The sequence below is a fragment of the Eremothecium gossypii genome, chromosome IV (genome assembly GCF_000091025.4).
Source record: "Eremothecium gossypii ATCC 10895 chromosome IV, complete sequence".
NCBI classification, from domain to species: Eukaryota; Fungi; Ascomycota; class Saccharomycetes; order Saccharomycetales; family Saccharomycetaceae; genus Eremothecium; species Eremothecium gossypii.
Window position 1 is genome coordinate 1,309,917 of NC_005785.6, and position 17,587 is coordinate 1,327,503.

The 17,587-nt window shown below is 51.6% G+C and overlaps 11 protein-coding genes across 11 annotated transcripts; 4 read left to right on the forward strand and 7 right to left on the reverse strand.

The window, feature by feature from the left end:
- Position 1: 1 nt before the first annotated feature.
- APL1 (Apl1p) lies at positions 2-2,095 on the reverse strand (the record flags this gene model as incomplete). Its single annotated transcript, NM_209791.2, has 1 exon — positions 2-2,095. The coding sequence occupies one exon, from the start codon at positions 2,093-2,095 to the stop codon at positions 2-4; it is 2,094 nt and encodes a 697-aa protein (NP_984438.2).
- Positions 2,096-2,451: 356 nt separating this feature from the next.
- SSK1 (mitogen-activated protein kinase kinase kinase SSK1) lies at positions 2,452-4,698 on the reverse strand (the record flags this gene model as incomplete). The annotated part of the gene is made up of 1 exon (NM_209792.2): positions 2,452-4,698. The coding sequence occupies one exon, from the start codon at positions 4,696-4,698 to the stop codon at positions 2,452-2,454; it is 2,247 nt and encodes a 748-aa protein (NP_984439.2).
- Positions 4,699-5,311: 613 nt separating this feature from the next.
- NSE1 (Smc5-Smc6 complex subunit NSE1) lies at positions 5,312-6,157 on the forward strand (the record flags this gene model as incomplete). Its single annotated transcript, NM_209793.2, has 1 exon — positions 5,312-6,157. One exon carries the CDS (start codon positions 5,312-5,314, stop codon positions 6,155-6,157), a length of 846 nt encoding a protein of 281 aa, NP_984440.2.
- Positions 6,158-6,208: 51 nt separating this feature from the next.
- Positions 6,209-6,685, reverse strand: PAM18 (Pam18p; the record flags this gene model as incomplete). The annotated part of the gene is made up of 1 exon (NM_209794.1): positions 6,209-6,685. One exon carries the CDS (start codon positions 6,683-6,685, stop codon positions 6,209-6,211), a length of 477 nt encoding a protein of 158 aa, NP_984441.1.
- Positions 6,686-7,128: 443 nt separating this feature from the next.
- Positions 7,129-7,722, forward strand: RLP24 (ATPase-activating ribosome biosynthesis protein; the record flags this gene model as incomplete). Its single annotated transcript, NM_209795.1, has 1 exon — positions 7,129-7,722. The coding sequence occupies one exon, from the start codon at positions 7,129-7,131 to the stop codon at positions 7,720-7,722; it is 594 nt and encodes a 197-aa protein (NP_984442.1).
- Positions 7,723-7,838: 116 nt separating this feature from the next.
- AGOS_ADR347C (ADR347Cp) lies at positions 7,839-9,074 on the reverse strand (the record flags this gene model as incomplete). The annotated part of the gene is made up of 1 exon (NM_209796.2): positions 7,839-9,074. The coding sequence occupies one exon, from the start codon at positions 9,072-9,074 to the stop codon at positions 7,839-7,841; it is 1,236 nt and encodes a 411-aa protein (NP_984443.2).
- Positions 9,075-9,143: 69 nt separating this feature from the next.
- AGOS_ADR348C (ADR348Cp) lies at positions 9,144-9,716 on the reverse strand (the record flags this gene model as incomplete). Its single annotated transcript, NM_209797.1, has 1 exon — positions 9,144-9,716. The coding sequence occupies one exon, from the start codon at positions 9,714-9,716 to the stop codon at positions 9,144-9,146; it is 573 nt and encodes a 190-aa protein (NP_984444.1).
- A 223-nt stretch (positions 9,717-9,939) lies between these two features.
- Positions 9,940-10,902, forward strand: MAK16 (ribosome biosynthesis protein MAK16; the record flags this gene model as incomplete). The annotated part of the gene is made up of 1 exon (NM_209798.1): positions 9,940-10,902. The coding sequence occupies one exon, from the start codon at positions 9,940-9,942 to the stop codon at positions 10,900-10,902; it is 963 nt and encodes a 320-aa protein (NP_984445.1).
- A 292-nt stretch (positions 10,903-11,194) lies between these two features.
- DRS2 (aminophospholipid-translocating P4-type ATPase DRS2) lies at positions 11,195-15,130 on the forward strand (the record flags this gene model as incomplete). Its single annotated transcript, NM_209799.2, has 1 exon — positions 11,195-15,130. One exon carries the CDS (start codon positions 11,195-11,197, stop codon positions 15,128-15,130), a length of 3,936 nt encoding a protein of 1,311 aa, NP_984446.2.
- A 121-nt stretch (positions 15,131-15,251) lies between these two features.
- On the reverse strand, positions 15,252-16,610 carry PRO2 (glutamate-5-semialdehyde dehydrogenase; the record flags this gene model as incomplete). Its single annotated transcript, NM_209800.2, has 1 exon — positions 15,252-16,610. One exon carries the CDS (start codon positions 16,608-16,610, stop codon positions 15,252-15,254), a length of 1,359 nt encoding a protein of 452 aa, NP_984447.2.
- Positions 16,611-16,735: 125 nt separating this feature from the next.
- Positions 16,736-17,500, reverse strand: SAW1 (DNA-binding protein SAW1; the record flags this gene model as incomplete). The annotated part of the gene is made up of 1 exon (NM_209801.2): positions 16,736-17,500. The coding sequence occupies one exon, from the start codon at positions 17,498-17,500 to the stop codon at positions 16,736-16,738; it is 765 nt and encodes a 254-aa protein (NP_984448.2).
- Between the last annotated feature and the right edge of the window lie 87 nt (positions 17,501-17,587).

The window sequence follows — 17,587 nt, forward strand, 5'->3', positions numbered from 1 at the left end:
GTCAAAATGGCTTTTTAATGGAAAACCGCTTTGCAAGCTCTGTTGGCTTCCGCGTAAGTTTGCTACTCGTCAATAGCATAGTTGAACTACGCTTGCGCAAAGTGTTTACCTTTTCGGCGGGCGTGCTGTAATCATCCATCCGACCAAGTGCACCCGTGCTAGATCTATGCGATAATGGTTTGCGGACAGGAGGTTGCAGTTTACCGGGATCGGTGTTCTCGTTGACTATTTTAACATGAAAACGATCTGGATTCAAGGCCGACCTATTTGGAAGAGTCTTTGGCTGGCACTTACGGAATACCTGAGAAGCTGGCTTTAGGTATATAGAAGCAATCGTCCCTATACCCAATTCTAATTCCTCGATTACCTGTTCCTCCAACTTGTTATTTAAGACAATAAGTGGAAGCTCACCATCTACAATTTCTTTAATATCCTCATTTGTTAACAAGGCCCCGTCTCCCTGATGCGCTGCTGTCAAAATCTTCCAATAGATAAACGCTCGATCTCGTAAATCGGGGTCATCAATTTCATTCGTAGCACACTTAAGAACCTGTATACATAACTTTTCGGATTCCTTTGATGGATTTCTCACGAAGTGTTTCACAATGCAGTTGAGGGTCATATACTGAACTTCCAGCGGCTCAGATTTAAAAGAGCATGCAAACTCTTCCAATAATGCTTCGCTATCGGGTACCGTTTCGTTATATTCTGTAATAATCCACAAAATAGAGCTCTTGGCCTCAGGCTCCTTCGCTTGCTCGATATGCTCAAGTATCTTTGGTACAATATATGCAAAGTCATTAGGAGTCTTCCTCATCACATTTTTTATGACCGATATCACTTCCTGCACGACGTAGTCAACCCCAAATTCCAAGAGCTCGACCAGTACGGATACGCAGCTTTTAACTTGTTTCTCCAATTTCACAGCGAGATTCCCAATGGCACGTATCGCTTTCTTGGACATTTGAATATCAATATCGGTGCCATACTGCTTCAACTCATTTAAGATAGAAGGGAGATTATCGTCTGTAGCCAGTAAGTACAGGATTTCAAGTTTGGTGTCCTTGATATAGACCTGGTCCCCATACTCGATGAAAAAGTATGAAGCTTCAAGCTCAAGAGATGATGAACCACGACAGAGTAAAAGCAGAATCACGTTCCGTAGCAGCAAAAACTTGAGTTCAGGTGGCTTATCCAAAAGTGCAATCACAGAATTGGAGATCTTGGCTACGAGACTTTGCTCAATCGATGATACGTAATTGCTGGCATATGTGATTAGCTTCAGGCAGTTCAGAATTACCGAGGTATTAGCATGCTGCAGTTGAGGGACAACCATTTCTATCAAAGAATGAGCCTCTGCGTGTGACTGCGGAGCATAGCTGATACACAAACAATCGAGCAATAACGCTTTATCCCACTCATTGAGCCTCGTCAAAATTAGTAGTAGGTTGTAGCATGCGGTTTTGCTAATGGACAGCGGCGCCATATTTTTGTTCTGTTCGTGGATCTTTTTTAGAGAGTTCAGTGTCGCGACCAACACGGTCGGAGGCCCTTCAGCTACTTCCAGAAGGTCGTAAAGAGTCTCCAGTAGCCCCAGGGTGCGCTCGTGGTCATAACAGTCCATCTGAGGTAGCGTGTTAATAACCGCTTTCAGCATGCTCGTAGAGGACTTCTTTACTAGGGCAGAACTTATAAACTTAAATGTCTCGTCTATGCATTCAGGGGTACGAAGAGCTGCCAGTGTCCGAAATGTCATCAGCCGGATCTGCTCGTTTTTACTTTGCTCAAGATCGCGCAATAGTATAGCTACCGCTTCGCGAAGTAAGCCCGGTTTCGCAGGACCCAGTGTGACCAGGAAGGAATGACAGATCCGCTTCACCTCCAGCTCATCCTCAATTGCCAGAAACTTTATTACCTCTGGAAACAAATTTACCATCTCTGCATATTGACCCATGATCAGATTAGCCATAAGCTTTCTAAGTCCATTCTTGCGCTTCTCAGCAACAGTCTTCAGCCTCTTTATACCATCATGAGGCCTCAAGTCTGCTCGAATCTCATTAGCCGAGTACTTGAAAAATATCCGCTGCTCAGACATAATGAAATATCTCGTCTGAGCACTGGCTTGCCTCGGTGGCAGTAGTTTATTGTATTATACAACAGCTCGAGCTTTAACGATGACCTGACCGTAAAGTGATAGGGGACCACTTACCCGGACAGGATTGAGATGTCCGCGTCAGCGTCAGCGACCCATTACAGAGGTTTAAGAAATTAAATAGAAGAGGAAGTTGTAAATACAGTATAGTACTCGAGTCATTACAGAGTGTGCTGTTACTATTATTACCTGCCCAGTTTTAGTATTAGATTAACAGTCTGGAATAGGACGATCTGTAGTGTAAAACATCAATTCATAAAAAAGGAAGACTTCACGCTGGTCTTAGACCGGATCTGCGCTCAGTTCTCCTTCCATTCACATGCCAGTGTGTGGCTGTCTGAAGTATCGGCAAGCTTTGCCATTGGATTAGGTGTGGGGATCATAGTTGCAGCCAGGGTGCCGATTGGGGTCCCTGGAGTTGCAGTGGCGTCACCAGACGCCGGCGAGGTGATGGTTGCGCCTGCGGACATCGAGTTATTCACGGAGTTGTGTGAGCGGCACGCTGTCAATTGTGGCTTGAGGAGAACGTTGTCCGTCATCCGGCTTTCACCTTTCGTCCAGCCATCGAAGTCTATCAATGCCTGCATGCAGCCCCACTCCGTGATTTTGTTACTCAACCAATCCAGATTGACAGGTTTCGTTAAATAGTCGTTGCATCCCGCCACCAACGCTTCGTTGCGGTCAGCATGCGAGGAAAAAGCGGTCAGTGCAACAATAATCACCGGTGCGCGAAATTTCGCCCGGTTGAGTTCGCTGTAAGTTTCTTGGCTGCGCGCCTCACAATGTTTTTGGAACGCACATATACCGTTCGCGCGTTCCAAGTTCCGTATCTGCTTTGCAGCATCTATTCCAGATAAGAGAGGCAGCTGTAGGTCCATTAGAATCAAATGTATCCCACCTTTTCTCCATTTTTCCACTGCTTCAACGCCGTTCTTGGCTATTTCGTAACTGATCTTATGTTTTCTTAGGAAAGATGAGAGAATCGCTTGATTGATGATATTATCCTCGACAATGAGTACGTTGATCTTCGGGAACACCCGATCACGTGTCTGGTTGGAGGGCACGGAAGCGTCTCGTAAGTTAGCGTCCCCATGTACAGAGAAATATGAAAGTGCGTCTTCAGCACTGCTGCCGGGAACCCTGGCGTTTATCTGTTCACTCTGAAACCCCGGGCACGCGCCTACAGGCGGTTCCAACGAAAAGTAACCCGAAGACGAATCGCACGTGGGCGCGGGCGCGGGCGCCGAAGAGCTTGTGGCGGCCGGGACAGGCTCGGACGGCCGGATTTGTGTCTCGCTGCCATCCTCTTCTGTTTTGACGTGCTCGCGAATGTGCTTGGGTAGAAGCAAGATGGCCTGCCGCAAAGGGCTGCCTAGCTTGTGTCCCATCGTGCTAGAGAGTTGTCGCAACTGCTCTATGTCAGTTATCAATTTAAAGTTCTCCTTTACCGGTGGCAAATTATGAAGCAGTGGGTTGGCCAAGAGTTCTGTATCGAGTTTCGCATGCAGCTCATCTGAGCTCTGGCGGTAGGCAAATGGCATGTCGAGATGGGGCGGCCCGGTGAGCTCGCTGGAAGCCGCGGGGCCTGGAGATAGGGTAAGATGACTTCCGCGAACGGAGCTATGTTTAGAAACCGGGGACGAGACAGGAGATGAAACCGGCGACTCTAGGGGCAAACAACTGGGAACAGTGTCAAAGAAAACCACAAGTGCCTCGCGGCTTCTCTGGCTACCTCCAAAAATGGTCTGGGAAATCGCTGACACGGGCACATCGGGCTCGAAGAGAACCTTATGTGCGTGCACGGGTGGCGCCTGGCGGTGGAAGTGCGACGGCGAGGGGCTCCCTCCTGGAGGTATCATGGATTGTCCGCTCCAGGCACGCCTCCGGGCGCCGCTGCCGAATATCTTGTTTCGATCGAATCGATCTTGCGCGGGAAACTGCGGTCGCTCGTGCGCGGACACAAACTGGTTATGCGTCGTCTCCAGGAGGCCGCGTGCACTTATGTACGCCACTGGCTCAATATCCGCTGGCGGCAGCGTAGTCTGCCCGCACCACAGGCCCTGCAGAGACGACGGCGATTGCATCCTGCTTGCCGCCTGCGGGCTCTGCGGGCTGTCGTGCCCCGCCGAGTCGCCGTCCGTGAGTTGCCCGCCCAGCGTGCCCGACCGCGGCACAAAGCGCCCGGCGCGCAGAGCCTGCGGTGCCACAAGGCCCGGCGGCGCCGTCGCAACGCTCTCCGCGTGCGTGCAGCGGCAATAGAACCCCACAGCTATGCATGTCCCATCCCGCTGCTGCGACCATCGCGTTTGTCGTAGCCGCTGTAGCAAACCCACCTTAAGGTCGTCCACCGTGTCGCCCTCATCGAATGGCACTGCGATTGCCTCATTGATGGTCCCGCCTGTCTCCGCACCTCCCCCCGCCGTTTCTAGCCGCATCCACATCTTCCTGCACCCACCAGAGCCCCCGCGGTGCTGGTGCACTACCCGCTGTGTTGTGGCAGGCGTTAGCGGCGATACCACGCCTCTGACCGTGAGCTGTTCTCCCATATGAACTTTTAGCCTGTCCCGAGTTCACCGCTACCTTCTTAATCCACTGCCCTGTGTACCGACCTGCGTAATATAGCTCCTCTGCGCCTTCTCTGAACTCCCTACGATAACTTCGGACCTCTTATCCGCTGCCTGCCTCCTTTTCTCTTTGTGCTAGATGTCTAGGTAGCTGTGATAAAAGAACCCACTTTTGATGCTTGCCCACCACTAATTTTTCCAGCCTAGTATGAGAATCTTAACGCTTGAACAATAAAAGAAATGAATAGCCTGGCGCGGTGAAGAGGGCGCTACTTAATAACGCCTGGGTCATGCGCAGGCCTTAGTAGAGATTTAGAGAATCTATATAACAAGGCAGGAGGTTCTGCAGTAGGTGGAGAGCACAGGAAGGCGTGAAGCCCTACCGGATAGGCTGCGACAGCAGCGGCGTCAGCCCACCTGGCGCGGCGGGTGAGGTCGACGAGAGCGGTGAGACTTCGGTCGAGAGAGCATTGGCGTTTCTTTTGGCAAATGTGTCAGTTTGGTCAGCATCGTGGCAATCACCCCAGACACCGCAAGCCGGGGCAGGCCAAAGGCATCGAGAGCGGATTTGCGTGCATCGGGGCGCAGGAGAGCAATGACGGAGACGACGCGCGACGATAGACGGCGGCTGCTGCTGCAGTGCATCCTGCGGGCGCGGGGGGCGGTGCACGAGCAAGTGCTGGCACAGTGCCTGGGCGCGCTGGGCGGCGACGGGGGAGAGCTGGGGACATACGTAACGGAGATGAACGTGCGGTTGCGGGGGCTGGGGTACCAGGTGAAGCGGGTGACTCACGCGCTGGGGCGGCGGTACGCGGGGGAGCAGGCAGGCGCGGAGGGCGGGCGCTTCTACGTGTATGTGAACGTGGGGGCGTCGCGCGAGGCGGAGCTGGCGACGACGTTTCGGCCTGCGGAGCTGGAGTTCGTGAAGTGGGCGATCGCACAGGTGGGCACGCTGGGGCCACTGGAAGCGGCGGGCGAGCAGGCCGGGTCTGCAGCGGAACGTGAGGTCGACCGCGTGCTGGCCGCGTGGCAGGGGGAGCCCTGCCGCCTGCCTCAGCGCGCGACCTACGCGGAACGCGCGAAGACGCTGCTGACATACGCGGAGCTCGCGTCCTCCGACATCGAACGGCTGCTGACACGCCTGTGCGAGCTGAAGTGGTTCTACCGTACGGCCGAGGGCAGCTACGGCTTCGATCTGCGGTTCCTGGTTGAACTGGAGGAATACCTGCTGGAAAACCACATGCTGATGCCCTGCAGCACGTGCGAGCACGTTGTTGCACAGGGCGTCCTTTGCACGGGCTGCGTCGCCAAGCGCCGCGACGAGGGCGGCTGCTGGGCTGCATGGCACGTAGACTGCTTTGACTACCAGGTCACACACGTCACGCCGCAGTGCCCCTCCTGCGAGGCCGACATTCTGACGGCAGGGGCGTACCTGGTGTGAGAGCAACAATTCAATATTATGTACATGTACTTACGACTCCAAGTCCCGTGCTTACTTGCGGATTCCGCGCTTCTCCAAGAAGTCCTTGGCCTCGTTGATCTTTGTGGCAAGGTATGGCGATCCGCCCTTGTCCGGGTGGTTCGCGAGCATGATCTTCCGGTGCACGTCCTTGACCCTCTTCTTCGTCAGCGTGCTCTCGGTCAGGTTCAGGATGGCCAGCGCCTCCTTCGTGTTCATCTTGGGGTCGAAGCCCCCCTTCAGGAACTTCGTCGCCTCCTTGCCGCCGTTCATGCGGATGCTGACGGCCCTCCACAGCCCTGCTGCGGCGTATAGGGCGACAAACCCGCCGATTCCGCCGACAACGGGGTGCTCGCCGACGAAGTCGACCACTTTGTCGAAGTATAGGTCCATGCCTCGCTTCTGCTGAGGCACAGCTGCCTGCTCGAGCCGGATTTGCTGCGCCGGGTGTGCCGAGTTGTCCTCTCCTGGAATGGGCAGCTGCGGGATCTCGATAGTAGGTGGTGCCATGCTCTTTCTCTGAGGCTCTACGACTCGGCCGTATATGCTCGAGCTCACTACTGTTCTTTCTGCTCATCACGAGCAGGAAAATTTTTTTGGCAGTCAACCACCGCTTACGCCCGGGGCCACCGGCCATCTACATAAACACATACTGGGCCTGCATTATGCCGTCTGCCGCCTCGGCCGAGTTGCCGCATTCGCAGCGTGCATCGCAAGCTGCGAACAGGCCCTGTATCTTTGCGTGCAGTCGGGTTGCTGCTACTGATGAAGAGCTCGAGATCTAACGGTCGCATATTGTCGTAAACTGTGATCGAGGCTCGAGGCTCAGAAAAGAAACGTTGGCAGTCAGAAAAATTTGTAAAAGTCCTAGCTCATCTCTCGATAAAATTACATGAGAGAAGTAGAATTTCTCACTCGTTGATTCTGCGAACTCCAGCCTTCCTTAGCGCCCAATGAGAATCTATAGCTGCCACTTTTGCTCTTCGCCCGTTTATCCGGGCCACGGAATCATGTTTGTGCGTAATGACGCCAAGGAGTTTCGGTTCTGCCGGTCCAAGTGCCACAAGGCGTTCAAGCAGCGCAGAAACCCACGTAAGTTGAAGTGGACCAAGGCCTTCCGGAAGGCAGCTGGCAAAGAGCTGGCAGTGGACTCCACTTTGACATTTGCTCAGCGGAGAAATGTGCCAGTGAGGTACAACAGAGAGCTCGTGGAGACCACACTCAAGGCGATGACGCGGATTGAGGAGATCAGACAGAAGCGCGAGCGTGCATTCTACAAGAACCGTATGAAGGGCAACACCGAGAAGGACTTCCTCAGAGACAAGAAGCTGGTGGAGTCCAACCCCGAGCTACTCAAGATGCGGGAGGTGGAGCTGCAGCGGCAGGCCGAGCGCGCTGCTGCCGGCGTCGACGAGGACGCGGAGATGGGCGACAGCGACGAGGAGATGGAGGACGCATCCGAGGAGGAATCCGAGGAGGAGGAGCAGCAGCAACAGAAGATCGTGTTGAAGAACAAGAAGAGGAGTGCCAAGAAAATTGCGTTCTGAAGGGCGAGATATGTAAGGTCTACCGGATAATATAGCATTATGTATACTAGTATGGAGAACTGGCGATCCTATTTACAGATACTTGGATTGGAGGCGAGCTTCCGGAGTGTCCGGCGCTACTTTCTGGGAACCCGGCGGAAGACGGCCACGAAACCACCTCCCACGACGCGCGCCCCAACTTTGGGCCGTACAACCATTCCGCTTTTGCCGGTTTCCTTGATGAGGGATCTACGGAGGTCCCATTGGCGCATACCACCGCCTCCAGAGCCAGCTGTCAGTTCATACACGGTTATGAGGGAAAGTCGCAGGCCTTCCGCCTTAACCCTCTCTACGCAGTCCCATATCTGCATGATGCTAGGCGTGAATACGATGATCGGTGCATTGATGGCCATACAGTCGCTCAGCTTTGCAAGGTGATCCTCTGGCGAGGGCAAATCGAGAAAGGCGCCGTCTAGAAAGCCGCGGTTATCGCTCCGGCCCAGACGCCCACCGTAGTATTCGGCCGCAGGGCTTTCCAGCCAACCGTTTGGACCGTTTGACTCAAGATGAAACTCTACGTCGGCCCAGTATAGGCCTTTCCGGAACTGCTTCACATTTTCCATTCCCACCTTCAGATGCTTCTCGTTACGGTCAAGGGAATGCAGAATTGCTCCGCGCGTTCTATCATCCTTTCCATCGTAGAAGGCGTTTGCCGCGTGCAAGGCCTTTGCAATGTACAAAGTCAATGACCCGTGGCCGGTACCGCATTCCAGATACTGCAGCGGCCGTTGCTTCGTGATACGCTTCCCAACGCATCCTAGACTGTTAAACGCGCTGTGCTGCTGTGTTGCAATGTGTCTGTCAAGTTGGCCTTTCCCTTCCAGCTGCTTCGGTAGCATAACCGGCAGCTTGTCCGAGCGGCCCGTCTCGCGCAAGTAGCTCTCTAAAGACATCGGTTGCAAGCTATCACCAGCGTCTACCATCTCAGGGTAGTCAGCTGCAATATCCGCGAGCTCAACAATCAACGACGCATCGAGCGGGTAGATAGGCTGCGCCTCACGCCGCCGGTTGACGATGTATTCTTCCAGCGTTGGCTTGCAGAGCATGTACTTATATGTATTTTTGGCGCCATTCGCCTGCCCGGCTTCCACCAGTGTCCTCCACTCCTTGCCAATAATCTGCTCGTGCAGTATGGTTCCTCTGGCAGTGTGTACAACTTTCCCGCTTTCTAACGGCTTCGACAAATGGTAGCTCTCATCAGGCCGCGATAGCGACCGAACCATCACTAGATCATTCTCACCAATGGTGTGGAGGCATCGCCGCTGCCTGAACCACTTCAGTGCTTTGCGCTCAAATCTCCAGAGTAACGACATCTGCCCAAGTGCTCAGTAGTGTCGCTGCAAATGGACTGACAGTGAAAATTTCGGCGCTTGCGGTGACCGCTAGTCGATGCCAGTCAACTTCATGAACTGCTGCCCGTCCTCAGTCGCCAGAAAGCTCCGCAACCTCGCAAGCTCCCGCATGCTAACCACATCTATGTGCATGATCTCGACCTCTCCATGTATCACGCCACATCGCAGATCCAAGATATCCCCTTGGTACGGCGGTAGCCTCTCTATAAACCTCGCGTAGTATGTCTTCTCGTCGATCGCCAGGCGGTACGTCCTCACCTCCTCAGTGGCAGTTCCAAAGTACGGGATTGTCCTGAAGCACAGCAGAGGCGCTGCCCTCTCTTGTGCGGAAGGTTCTATACCTTCGTACTGCGCGAATATCCGTAGTAGCACCAGGCGCTCGGCTGAGGTAGCGCCTGAGAGGACACCCTCAAGCATTGCCAAGTCCGTGACTATCCTGCTCATTCGAACACTATCCCGAGATGACGTCCTATACCCTACTCGTGTATCTTTTTGGCCACCAGGGTCGCCGCAAGGCCACAAACTATACAAAGAACATATCGGGCTTTCACACGGGACGGCGAGGGTTGATTTACCAGTGCGCGGGTTTGACGCACACTCCATGCAGAGGTCTTAACTCGGCGTCTCTTCAGCTACAGTGGCAGATACATGAGAGTCCGGGAGAGCCACATTGCGGCGCGGGAACCAGCGCAAGAGGAGCATCCGCACTGTGTCGTAGATCTTCAATCGGCGGAGCCCGGGCGGGCTCGAGCGCTGGCTGATTAAATAAGCATCACGTGACCGTTTCTTTTTTGAAAATTTTTCAACATTAGGAACTATAGATGCGATGAGATGGATTCGTGAAGCTCTGCACAGTTACCGCATAGTACAAGGAGCGCCGCCGTTACCCATGTCTGACGAAATCATCTGGCAAGTTATCAATCAACACTTCTGTGCGTACAAGATCAAGACAGACAAGGGCCAGAACTTCTGCAGAAATGAATATAACGTCACAGGCTTTTGCAATCGGTCCTCCTGCCCGCTAGCCAATGCCAAATACGCCACGGTTAAGCAGGTGGATGGGAAGCTTTACCTGTATATGAAGACGGTAGAACGGGCACACACGCCGGCGAAACTGTGGGAGCGCATCCGGCTGTCCAAAAACTACAGCACGGCCCTCAAGCAGATAGATGAGCATCTGCTGTTCTGGAACAAGTTTCTGATCCATAAGTGCAAGCAGCGGCTGACAAAGCTCACCCAGGTCATGATCACGGAGCGCCGCATGGCGCTGCGCGAGGAGGAGAGACACTACGTAGGCGTCGCGCCCAAGGTCAAGAGACGGGACGAGAACCGCGAGCGCAAGGCCCTCGCCGCAGCTAAGATCGAGAAGGCCATCGAGAAGGAGCTGCTGGACCGTCTGAAGAGCGGCGCCTATGGCGACAAGCCGCTGAATGTCGACGAAAAGATCTGGAAGCGGGTCATGGGCCACGTCGAGCAGGAGCAGGAGCAGGACGAGGACTACGACGAGGACGAGGAGAGCGACCTCGGCGAGGTGGAATATGTCGAGGACGATGGCGAGGACGACCTGGTCGAGGTGGAGGACCTCCAGAGGTGGCTCGACGATTCCGACGCTTCTGACGCTTCTGAGGACAGCGACGACAGCGACAGCGAAGCGAGCGACAGCGAAGCCAGCGACACAGAGGACCGCGACTCTAAGGCAGCCCGCGGTCCTCTATCTAAGAAGCGCCGCCCTAGAGTTGAGATCGAGTACGAAGAAGAATCTCGGCATGAACGGGACATTGCACAGTAAATGCAACTCCCGACCGCAGCACACATAAAAGGCATCCTGTATACTAAAATAGCGTCTACTCTAACTGCAGCATCATCCCTAGAGGAATAGATAAAGCGCCACTCGTAGCATTACGCGGATAGCCCTGGCCAGTTCTAAACGTGTAAATCACAGTTAACGGAGCCTCTTAGAGGCTTGTAACATTATAACAGGAAGCAAGCTTAACCACACATTGTACGTAGTGGAGTCGCTATAAGGAAATAGTTTCTAGGGAAGCGTCACCAAGACACTCAACTTATATCGAGTGGCCGTTATGAGTGGTTCGCGCGATAAACATAACGAGGAAACTCTTTTTGATATCGACTTTCTAGATGATAGGTATACCCCGGAACCCGCAAGGCCGGTAAATGACAGCGGAAGTCGATCTGGGCCGATTATTGATTCAGGAATTGATGATCTTGTGCAGATGCAACGGACAGGGTTTCCGCAAGAGGTGATAGACTTAGACGATGAGCCGCCGTTTAGGCATGATGATAGCATTGAGAACGACCTCATAGAGAACCCGTTTGATGACGAGCGCGGGCAGCAACGGTATCTGGCGTCCGCGAACCGCCTGTCCGTGCCGCAGCCCTCCGGCTGGCAGCGACTGGTGGGAGGCTTGCGCGACTCGGTAGGGGGGCGAGGTACGGAGAATAGCCAGTACCAAAGTTTTGAAATGCAAGACTACCGGGACACGCACTCGGGTGACCGCTACCAGCGTTCGCGAAATAAGTTCAATCTGAAGGCGCTGTTTGACCACTATGTGCTAAGGAAGCCTGCAGCAGCAGATACGGGTGCGGGAGAACCGCGGGTAATTTACATCAACGAACGTAGGGCTAACGGCGCCATGGGATATGGAGACAACCATATCTCTACCACCAAGTACAACGCTGCCACCTTCTTGCCCAAGTTTCTATTTCAAGAATTTTCCAAGTACGCTAACCTCTTTTTCCTGTTCACCTCCATTATACAACAGGTTCCGAATGTCACTCCAACCAACAGGTTCACTACAATCGGCACGCTGATAGTTGTGCTCGTGGTTTCTGCTATTAAAGAAAGTGTGGAAGACCTTAAGCGGTCGAACTCCGATAAAGAACTGAACCATTCCCGGGCAGATGTGTACTCGGACGAGATGGGGCAGTTTATCTCGAAAAAGTGGATTGATATAGCAGTCGGTGACATTATCCGTGTCCGGTCTGAAGAGGCCATTCCGGCGGACTTGATAGTCCTTTCATCTTCCGAACCAGAGGGTCTCTGCTACATTGAGACTGCGAACCTCGATGGAGAGACGAACCTCAAGATCAAACAAGCAAGGCCAGAAACTTCAAAGATATTGGATGTTCGCGAACTGAGTGCGATGCGCGGAAAGATCTTATCTGAACAGCCCAACACTAGTCTATACACTTACGAGGGTACCATGATTCTGCATAATAATCGTATTCCGCTGTCTCCTGATCAAATTCTTTTACGGGGTGCCACGTTGAGGAACACTGCGTGGATATTCGGTATTGTAATTTTTACAGGGCATGAAACCAAGCTAATGCGCAATGCAACAGCCACTCCCATTAAAAGAACTGCTGTTGAAAGGGTCATAAACCTACAAATTGTTGCGCTGTTTGGCGTGCTGATTTGCCTGTCTCTGATTTCGTCGTTCGGCAACCTGATAGTCATGTACAACCAGAAAGAAAATCTAAGCTACCTATATCTGCAGGGGACTAACATGGTTGCACTATTCTTCAAAAATATCTTGACATTCTGGATTTTATTCTCCAACCTAGTTCCTATCTCGTTGTTTGTTACTGTGGAGATGATCAAGTATTATCAGGCTTATATGATTGCATCAGACTTGGATTTATTTCACGAAGAGTCAAATATGCCCACTGTAGTTCGGACCTCTTCTTTGGTTGAAGAGCTGGGCCAGATTGAGTATATTTTTAGCGATAAGACCGGTACTTTGACGCAGAACGTAATGGAATTCAAATCATGTTCTATAGCAGGCCGCTGCTATATTCAATCAATCCCAGAGGACAAAGATGCTGCATTCGATGAAGGCATTGAAGTTGGTTACAGAACGTATGATGACATGCATGAGCTGCTGCACACTCCAGGCTCTGGAGATGGTGCTATAATTGACGAATTTTTGACATTATTGTCCATATGCCATACGGTCATTCCTGAATTTCAGGAGAATGGCTCGATCAAGTACCAAGCTGCATCTCCAGATGAAGGTGCATTAGTGCAGGGTGCGGCTGACCTTGGATACAAATTCATTATCCGTAAGCCAAATTCCGTAACTATACTCAGGGAAGATATTACTGAAGAAGTGGTCTATGAACTGCTAAATATCTGTGAATTCAACTCGACAAGGAAGCGTATGAGTGCGATCTTCCGGTTCCCAGATAACTCTATTAGGCTTTTATGCAAGGGCGCTGACACAGTGATATTGGAGAGACTGGCTGCCACTAGCAATCCATACGTTGCCGCAACATTGCGGCATCTTGAGGACTACGCTGCGGAAGGGTTGCGGACTCTTTGTATCGCCTCAAGAACTATACCAGAAAGTGAGTATGAAGAATGGAGTAAACTATATGATGCCGCTGCAACTACAATGCATAATAGGTCGGAAGAGCTAGATAAGGTGGCAGAGATGATTGAAAAAGGTCTTGTCTTGTTGGGAGCAACGGCGATTGAGGATAAACTACAAGATGGGGTGCCGGAAACAATACATACTCTACAGCAGGCAGGTATCAAAGTTTGGGTTCTGACAGGTGACCGTCAGGAAACAGCTATTAATATAGGAATGAGTTGTAAACTATTGAGTGAGGATATGAACCTGCTAATTGTCAATGAAGATACCAAGGAATCCACTCGAAACAACTTGATAGACAAACTGAGAGCAATCAATGATCACCAGATATCGCAACAAGATATGAATACTTTAGCTCTAGTGATTGATGGAAAATCTTTAGGTTTCGCACTAGAACCAGATTTAGAGGAATTTTTGCTTGCGATTGGGAAAATGTGTCGTGCGGTTATTTGTTGTCGTGTTTCTCCGTTGCAGAAAGCTCTGGTTGTGAAGATGGTCAAGCGTAGGACTAAATCTCTATTATTAGCTATCGGCGATGGTGCGAACGATGTTAGTATGATTCAGGCAGCACACGTCGGTGTTGGTATCAGTGGTATGGAAGGTATGCAGGCTGCCCGGTCCGCAGACTTTGCTCTTGGTCAGTTCAAGTATTTGAAGAAGTTATTGCTAGTACATGGCTCTTGGTCCTATCAAAGAATATCTCAAGCCATTCTGTACTCGTTCTACAAAAACATTGCCCTCTACATGACACAGTTTTGGTACGTCTTGTACAATGCCTTCTCTGGCCAGTCAATCATGGAGTCTTGGACATTGACCTTCTACAATGTGTTTTTCACTGTTGCTCCTCCGTTTGTTCTAGGTGTTTTCGACCAATTTGTCAGTAGTAGACTACTAGATCGGTATCCGCAATTATACACCTTAGGGCAGAAGGGACAATTTTTTTCCGTCACAATATTCTGGGGGTGGGTTATCAATGGTTTCTATCATTCCTTGATTACATTTGTTGGCTCGATAATGTTTTACCGTTATGGGGCTGCGTTAGCGATGCATGGTGAAACTGCGGACCACTGGGTATGGGGTGTTGCCATTTATACAACGAGTATTATAATCGTTTTGGGTAAAGCCGCACTTATCACCAACCAATGGACTAAGTTCACTGTTCTAGCAATTCCTGGCTCGTTAGTCTTTTGGTTGCTTTTCTTTCCAATTTACGCATACCTGCTTCCTGGGCTCAATGTTTCAAAGGAATATTACGGTATAGTTTCACATGTCTATGGCTCTTTTACGTTTTGGGCGATGTGTTACGTACTACCAGTGCTAGCGCTTCTGCGAGATCTACTATGGAAGTACTATAAAAGAACATATACTCCAGAGAGTTATCATGTTGTTCAGGAAATGCAGAAGTATGATATCAGCGATAACAGGCCAAGAATTGAACAGTTCCAAAAAGCCATTAGAAAAGTCAGACAAGTCCAGCGGATGAAAAAACAAAGAGGCTTCGCTTTCTCCCAGAGTGAGGAAGCCGGACAGGATCGTATTGTAAGAATGTATGATACTACGCAAAAGAGGGGTACGCATGGCGAGCTTCAAGATGCGTCAATGAATCCATTTAAAGATCTTTGAGCATATGGACAGGACATTCATTATTAATGCCCCTTAAAAACTGCGCAAATTATTAATTATATGTATGCATTAAACCTCAATCGGTTTATAAGGTTCTCTATACCTATCTATGATAAGTAAGTCAGAAAGCCACATTTTTCGGATCGAGGTCCTTGTGCACAAAAGCACGGTCGCCTCCGGCACCAATGTAGTCGCTCGCAACTTGGCCTGTGCCTCTAACCTGGTACTGGTAGGTTACTAAACCATCAAGGCCTACCGGGCCACGCGCATGAATCTTCGAGGTGGAAATGCCGACTTCTGTCCCAAATCCATATCTGAAACCGTCTGCGAATCTTGTGGACGCGTTCCAGTAAACGCCTGCGGAATCGATACCCTTCAAAAAGAAATCAGCGGTTTGCTTGCACTCAGTAACGATTGCATCAGTGTGCTTGGAGGAGTGCTCATTGATATGGATCACGGCTTCTTGAACCGAGTCAATGAACTTTACAGCAATATCGAGCGACAAAAATTCCCTAGAGAAGTCGCCTTCCTCTGCATCCACAACATTGCCCTTAAGGGCAGCATCGTCCCCAGCGTAGGCGAAAAAAGCCTCCTTCACATCGCTAGTAACGTGCAACTTGACGTTCCCAGCAATTATTAGATGTGCTAGTACTTCTTCCCACCCTGAGCAGCGAGGATTAATCAATAAGGACTCGGCGGCGTTGCATGCAGCACAGTAGTTAGTCTTGGAGTCCAAAACAATTCTTTTAGCCTTCGCCAAATCCGCATCCGCATCTAGATAGATAGAGCAAATACCATCCGCATGGCCAAGTACAGGGATCTTGGTTGACGCCTTAATTTGCTTCACAAGCGCATTGGACCCACGAGGTACGACAAGGTCAATGTATTCATCTTGCTGCAACAAGTCAGATACCTCGCTTCTGCTCTCCACTAGCTGCACGGCGTGGACTGGAACCCCTGTCTCTGGTTCGCTCTCAGCAAGAACCAAGTTTATCACAGCAGCCAGTTCTCGGAAGGTGTTCACCGATTCTTTGCCGCCCTTCAAAATACCAGCGTTCCCGGACTTAATACACAGTGCGGAAATATTGGCGATGACCTCAGGACGAGATTCAAATATAATTAACATTACCCCCACAGGCGCAGTCACCTTGTACAAGGTTAACCCCTCGTCTAATTCGCGCACCATTTGCAGCTTTCCTACGGGGTCCTCCAACGCTGCAACATCCAGAATTCCTTGCAGCATGGCCTCAAACTTGTCGCCCTTAAATAAATTCAGCCGCTGCACAAGTGCGGGAGCCAAATTGTTCTGGGCTGCAGTTTCCAAGTCGGCCTCGTTGGCCTTGCGAATATCCTCTTTCTTAGCCAGCAGCCCATCATGGATCCTACGCAGCACGCCAGTCCGCTGTTCGTTGCTCAAGGTTTTCAGCACATTCCCAGCAACACGGGCCTTCTTTGCAATAGATTCAGCTAACGTCGACATTTTAAGTATCACCCTCTGCTAGTTGGCTCGCACCGTATTACCAAGACGTCGAAGCATCGACCGTGGAAATTTTATAACAAATTTTAGCATTTTGTACGGACTGCCCCAACAAACCTCTCGGCCATTTAGCGTGGACGGACGCGCCGCGGCCTCTGCAGTACGTGTATCTCTATCCCAGGCCCCAGGTTGGTCACGCTTTTGTACCTATAGTCCAGTACGGGCTTTTGTTCCACATTCAGGTCCCCTTCACGCGGCACGCCCTCTGGGGCATCCTCTTGTAGCATGCCCTGCGGCGAAACGCGACCGCGACGCTCACGCAAAAGCACATATGGCGCGCCAGCTGGCATTGGCGCAGGCGCTGCGGCTGCGGGTACACCAATTGGCGCGATATCGCAGAGCAGCAGACGGCGCCAGACGGCTAGCTTGCGTATGTCGTTCAGGATGATATTGACGACCCAGTTGTGCTCGAAGTGAAGCCGAAAACGCTGCTTGTCCAGCCTCTCGAACGTCATTGTATGCAGATCCAGCCCTGGGATCGGCTGCTCCGGGCGATCACCCTGCTCTGCCGCACGCACGATGTCCCGGAAGTCGGCTAGGCCCCCGATCTTGAACTTGCGCAGCGTCTCTTCCGCGCCCGGACTCCCCAGTTCATAGATAATGTACAGTAGATCGTCCCGCAGCTCGGCGAGCAGGCTCTGTTTGTCGTCCTCCGAGAGGTGTACGCGCACGGACGGCGACTTCAAGCGTACAATCGCGCTGTTTGAAAGAATCGGAGCTTCGAACAGGGAGCACGAGGCCGCGTTATTCAGTACCTCTCGCCGGTTGATGAAAACACGCACCGGCATGACATAGCCCGGCTGCAGCTGCAGCAGTGCGTGTGTAGGTGACATCAACGTCTTTACTATTTGTTTACATAGAGTACCACTTTTCGGGCGTAAGTGCGCACTTTGCGTCTGGAAGTGCGTTGCCGCCCACCA